Genomic DNA, 6,455 nt, shown 5'->3' on the forward strand with positions numbered 1-6,455 from the left:
AGCCCCCCTCCTCACCATCCCCCGCCGGTATGACCCCACCCTTCCTGCAAAGCCACCCTCCCACCCTCCCCCCACTCCCGCCCCCGCATTAGAAGAAGAAATGAGAATCCGGAGTAGTGGTCAGGTGCGGTGACTTATAGAGATGATCGATGATGAGGAGTCCATCGGAGAGACGGCCAATTGATCTACGGAAGAAGGTACGACCATTGGGGAAGTTAACTAGGAAGCCGAGCCCGACGATGAGTCCGCCAGTGTCAGAGTTGGAATCACCGAAAGAGAAGATAACGGGAGTGTGGTGGCACTGAGAGAGAACTGGGTTTGGAGAGAAATGAGAAGCCATGGAAGAAGAAGGAAGAAGAAATGGGGAGGAGGAAGAAGACGAGAGAGTAGTGGAGGGTGAGAGTGAGAAGCCATTGTTGGGAACTCTTGTCCCTTTCAGAGGCTTTGCCCTTTCCTCTTTTATGCTATTAATAGTTTAAATAAAATATGAAGGACCCGTTTGGCAATGAGCATTTATTAAAAATTAAATAAAAATAAAATTGTAGTTTATTAGAATAAATTTAAGAATTTCTAAATATTCTTTTTTTTAACAAATAAATAATTGAATAAATTAAAAACTCACATTCCATGTTTTTGCCATTTTTTTTTTCTTTTTAAATAGTCATGTGAGTTTTTCTTCCATGATTAAAGAAGAATCATGACTATTATGAGACTAATTTAATGATTTTCAAATAAAATTTTAATTTTTAAATAATATATAAATTATTATTTTTATTTTATAATTATTTTAAATTTTAATAATTTATTAATTATATATTTATGATGTCGCTGGTTCGATCGTGGTTTGCCGCCGATCTGACTAGTGAACCGTGAACCGGTAATTTTTCTAATTCAATGACCGATCCGATTCTGTTATAAAAAATAAAAAATAAGAACTGTTATAAAAAATATGAAAACTAGAAAACGTTCCGCAAGGCGGACACAACCTAATAATTTTCCCCATCTTATTTCACCAAAGGGAGTGATTTGCATCAATGGCAAAATAAATAATGAATAAATAAAATGAAAATAAAAATGCCCTGTGCATGATAACCTTCCGTCACCATTCACCTGCCCTTATTTATCTCTTAAAGACCGTTGGGCCTTGCAATCGAGTCATTCAATACTTTATATCACTTTCAGTTCAACCATTTTGCGTAATAAAATTATCCATTTGCAGCTGAAACGGGACCAATCTTCACAGGTATGAAATTTAGAGCCCGCGCGTTTGGAACCGTACATCCTTACTTGACTGATCCTACATTAAAATAAGAGATCTTTCCTACAATATAACAAACACAGTGGAATTAAGTCTTACACAAATACAATCCCAGCTAACAAACCTGTAGCAAAGGAAATTCAATGTAGCAAATATTGAAAAAAAAATTACAACCCAAAATAGCAAATCTCAAACAAATACAAACCATGAAAACAAATCTCAAATGGATACAAACCAAGGTACATATCAAGTCTTAGACAAAGACAAACCAAGGCGGCAACTATATATCTCAATCAGCTTTAAAATTAGACCGCTGCACACAAATCTGAGGAGCTAGTTGAGGATGCAAAGAGGCTCTAGTCTCTGTTTAATGGCACCATCGTCTGTCCATTCTAGAGCTTCCCACCATGAGTTTTGCCCTTCGATGGATCTCAGTCTGGTTGCATTCACCATGTTGAAAGGCAGCTTCTTCAACATGCGGCACGTGGATATTTTTATCTTCTGTAGAGAAGGCCAATTCAATGAATTATCAATCCTAATGCTTTTTAGTTTTGGGAGATCAAGAAGTACTAGCGTCATCAACCTTGGAAGTGCATTGGCTTCTAATCCATCATTCTCAGATTCCATGATTATCTCCTCAATTTGATGACATTCTTCAACTCTCAAGTGCTGTAGTTGAGGGAGCTGCTTAATCATGCCATCAGAGAATATCTTCTTCAACTCTGGACATCTAACTAATTTCAGAGTTGTTAGTTGACCTAGACTTCCAATAGGAACAAACCCATCACAAATACTTGCCAATCTCAGCATGTTGTTTACATACAAAATTTCCAGGTTTTCTAACACACGTGTCATGGTTCCACCAACAGAGATGATGGTCTCAACTTCATTGCATCCTTCAAGCAAACAAACCAACATATGGTTCATCTTCTTAATGCCAAAATCAGATAGACTGGAAACTCCCCTGTGGTTTTCTAGTCCAAATGCATGAGTTTTTCCAAGTACTTCCGAGATGACAGGATCTGTGCCTTCACCATTCACCATTTTCAGAGAGTTGTACCTTGGAGAATGTAAGGACTCGAAAATTTGTGAGTGGGTTGAGTCCTCGTAACCAACAGAAAATTGAAATGTGAAGGGAGAATTCCACACTTGGCTTTTGGTAACAAACAACCTAAGATGGTCCACTCTAGGGAAGTACAATCGAAGGGAAGTAAGTTGATTCAATTTAGCACTCTCTTCTATGGCCTCCTCCACAACCGTTTCCCGAAGCTGTTGAGAAGAATCAACATCAATACTCAATTCTTCCAATGAAACAAACCTGGAAATAATTCCTGATTGCTCCTGAGTATGGTTTCCCATGCCAAAACTATACAGTGATACTGCCACTTGCTTGAATAGTTTTGGAATTCGAAAGGGATTGATATTTATTCCAGTCCTTTGACTATCGGATACCTCAGTACGTTCAATGCAACAATTAGACAAGGATATTTGCAAACACTTCAACCATATTAAACTTTGAATTTGACGTAAATTAAGTCTACTACCTCGAATATCAAGAACCTCAAGCTGTTGAAGTGCTTTTATTTCAGATGGTACCTTTGTCAAGTGGATGCAAGAATTTAAGTAGAGCCCTCTGAGAAAAACCAACATGGATATAGAGGAAGGCAAAAATGCAATCCCAGTGCCTTGCAAATCCAGAACTCGCAGTCTGCACATTGATTGGAAGAACAATCGAGGAATAACACTCAAGTCCTTATTTCTTTGAAGGAACAATGCTGAGGGATTGCCACAATCTAGAGTTTCTGGTAAAGTGCTAAGTCGATTACCCATCAACGAGATCTTACTTGCTTGGTTACATTCTTCAGGATGTGGAAACTCTTGTAATCCCTCCCATGGTTTTGCCAAATATTTGTTATCCTTTTGGGATAAGATATCTATAGCCAATTTCCGAAACAATTTGTTCATCGTAACATATTTCGTCTTTGCGGTTCTCTCTAGAAATGATAGCTCAATAAGCTCACACAATATTTTGTGCCCGCCACTACGTGCATTTCTAAACTCTTCTGCATGACGAATAAAGTCTTCAGCTCTCCAACATTCTATCAAGTAATCCACATATATCATGCTTTCTGCAGGATACAATGCACCGTACAAGAAGCAGTCCTTCTCTTCATCTTTTAAACACTCGTAACAAACCTTCAGGCGTTCCAACACTTCGTCAATGCCTTCAACTCTGTCACTGTCCCATCTTTGCAAGCTTTTCAATAACTCGTCCAAAAGGGTCGAATCTGTTTGGTTCTTTTTGAAGGTTTTGGATACTACGTCTATCAGCAGTGGGAACCGGTGACACTCTGCAACAAGAAGCCTAGCTTTTGCTTGAATGTCAGAGTTAGAAATGGCTTTACCCACATTTTTCTTGAACATTTTCCAAGCATCATCCCGGGAAAATGGTTTCACTTCTATTTCAACATCAGTTTCCATGAGGCTACAAATGCGTAGGTATCTACTTGCCAACACCACCTTGATGTGATTCTGGTTGCTACGGATTCCCATAACTTCGTCTAGCTTAATGGTTTGACATACCTCATCCAGAAGAATCAAACACTTCTTTTCATTCAACCAGTCCGATATTATGTGAGCATTTTTTTCGACGTTGTCGGTACGCATCTCGTCCAGGTTTAGCCGTTGCATGATGGCCTCTTGCAGCTTCTCTATGCTCATCTCCTTTGAGACCGTTTCAAAAATGACATATTTAAACATATCACGAATGTTTTCATTGTTATTCAAGAGCTTCATTATCACGGTTTTCCCATTTCCGACCGCTCCCCAGATTCCGATTCTTCTTACATTTTCATCCTTAAGATGAACTAGTACATCACTTACAACTTCTCTCAGTGGTGAGTTTTCCTCGATTTCAGGTGCATTTTGTATCCAGACAGAGCTTGGCAATTCATCCTCCAAAACTCGCTTTTCAATATTTCCATCAATCAAAAGACTACGAACCTGCTGCCTCTTCGTTTTCAAGTCATTACTAACCTTCCACCATAAGCGGCACCATCTCCACGGCGGCCACTGTCCTTTATTGTATTCCGTTTGCAGTCTGTTCACTTCTTTTTTAAGCATATCAACCTCAGCAATCCACTTACTTATGGCCGGCTTTATTTTAACTCTGCTTGCTTTCTCTATATCATCCTTCAGTGTCCAGAGCTCTTCTGCTTCGGTGATCAACTTTTTGTAGTTTCTTTTCAGATTCTTCACATCAACTAATTTGCCAGTGGTGGTAGTTACTACTGTTCTCGCGTCTTTATATGCCTCAGCTCCGACCCCACTGAACATGTTTTCAGCCATTCCTGCATCACCAAGATGGACCAAATTCAAGTGAGATCGTTAATACTTCCTACAATTACAACAATGCATACCCAATTAACGATTGAACCAATACAAGAGATATTACACTACTCAGCCTCTCCTCCCAATTCTGTTAGGGTAGTAATAATATGGCTCTGCATAAATGATGACTCTGGTGGAGGGTGAGTCTAATGCCTAGTATCATAAAAGGTTTGGCTTTCTCATTCAACATCAATTAGTTTTCAATTAGATGAGTAAACCCACTTAAATAAGTAGTACTAGATAAGTTTTGGTCAAAATCATTTTGGCAGTGGCTTGCCTTCACCTTCTACAAAAAGTGGCGGCACCCTTGGAGGTGGCGCATGTGACGCCGCAATCCCAATGTAGGGGCAAAAACATTAAAATAATAATAATAATAATAATTAATTAAATTGAATAAGAGTATAAAGGTTTTTTCATTGTTAAAAGCCCTAAATATAAAGTGGATTCTTTTGCTATCTTTTTTATTCGAAAAACCTTTTTTACATGCAGATCAAATCAATCGAAGAGTGTAGGGCTAAAGATTTGAAAGTTTATAGTTAAATATTAGTTTTTTATGTAAGATTATAACCCTTATATTAATATTTTAAATTAAAAATAAATAGAAGAAAAACAAATCTTAAGTCTTTGATATGAAAAAAAAAGGAATTCTATAGCTATAAAGCTATAATTGAAACACAAATAATCATAATAATAATTAAAAAAAAAAAATTGAAGATTTGGAAGTTTAAAGTGAAAATTAGTTTTCGATATAAGATTCTAACCCTTGTATTAGTACTTTAGATTAGTTAATTAGTTTTAAGCACTAATATTCTTTGAAAAAACCCAATATAGATTATGGTTTGTCGATTTAATTTTTTAAAATTAAAAAGATTGAAAATTTAATATATTGGAGGTGATGGTTATAGAAAGTTATTTGTGGTCAAACCAGTCATAGCGTCGGCCAGCCGTCTGTGAACTATGATTGGACCAAACCATGGAATCTGCCTAATTGGCCCAACACTTCTTCGAATGCTTACATCGTGGGCTTCTACAGCTAATTAGATATTTATACCCCACAATGTTTGAACCCTGCCCTCCCGAGTGTAAAACCAAAAGCCTAACCACCTAGCTATGCATTACCTTTGTAATATTATTGTCCAATAAAAATATATTTATCAAATTTTATCATATCAAACCATTAAATAAATGCAAATATTTACATTCATATTTAGTTTTATAATAACCATTCAATTATAAATATGAAAATAATATAAATTAGTTAAGATAATAATTTTAAAATTTAAAAAAAAAAAACTTATAAATAAATTAAATATTATAATTTTCTTTTCATCTTAAATATATCTTCAAACCTAAGTATTATATATGTTCTATTTAATAAAATTAATATATTTATATTTATCTCTATTATGTAATTTGATATATCAAATATAAAAAATAAAATATTATTAATAATATATTTAAATTCATATAATATATAAATTATATTTATAACATCATCAGTTCGATCGTAGTTCGACCATCGGTCCGACCATTGAACCATGAATCAAACTGATTATTGAACTCGATAACTTTTCTAGTTCAGTAACAAGTTAGATTCTGAAAACATTGGTTGTATATATATATAAAAGTGCTCTAGACTTTTGGTGGAGAATGAAAAAAAAATATAGAGAATAAAATATAAAATAATAATAAAGAAAGCCAAAGAAGGCTTTGTGCATGGAGAAAATATGCCAATTACCATGGTAATGCACATAGTAAATAATGTTGGAAAAAAGAAAAAAATAGAAAACAAAAATAAAATAAATAA

The 6,455-nt window shown here is 35.6% G+C and overlaps 1 protein-coding gene across 1 annotated transcript; it reads right to left on the reverse strand.

The window, feature by feature from the left end:
- Window positions 1–1,591: 1,591 nt before the first annotated feature.
- LOC117926793 (disease resistance protein RPS2-like) lies at window positions 1,592–4,606 on the reverse strand. Its single transcript, XM_034846084.1, has one exon. The coding sequence runs from the start codon at window positions 4,604–4,606 to the stop codon at window positions 1,592–1,594; it is 3,015 nt and encodes a 1,004-aa protein (XP_034701975.1).
- Between the last annotated feature and the right edge of the window lie 1,849 nt (window positions 4,607–6,455).

This window comes from Vitis riparia, chromosome 12 (assembly GCF_004353265.1).
Source record: "Vitis riparia cultivar Riparia Gloire de Montpellier isolate 1030 chromosome 12, EGFV_Vit.rip_1.0, whole genome shotgun sequence".
Classification (NCBI taxonomy): domain Eukaryota; kingdom Viridiplantae; phylum Streptophyta; class Magnoliopsida; order Vitales; family Vitaceae; genus Vitis; species Vitis riparia.

Bases quoted from the DNA above. Each gene is read 5' to 3' on its own strand.
- LOC117926793 (XM_034846084.1), bottom strand. From the start codon at position 4,606: ATGGCTGAAAACATGTTCAGTGGGGTCGGAGCTGAGGCATATAAAGAC.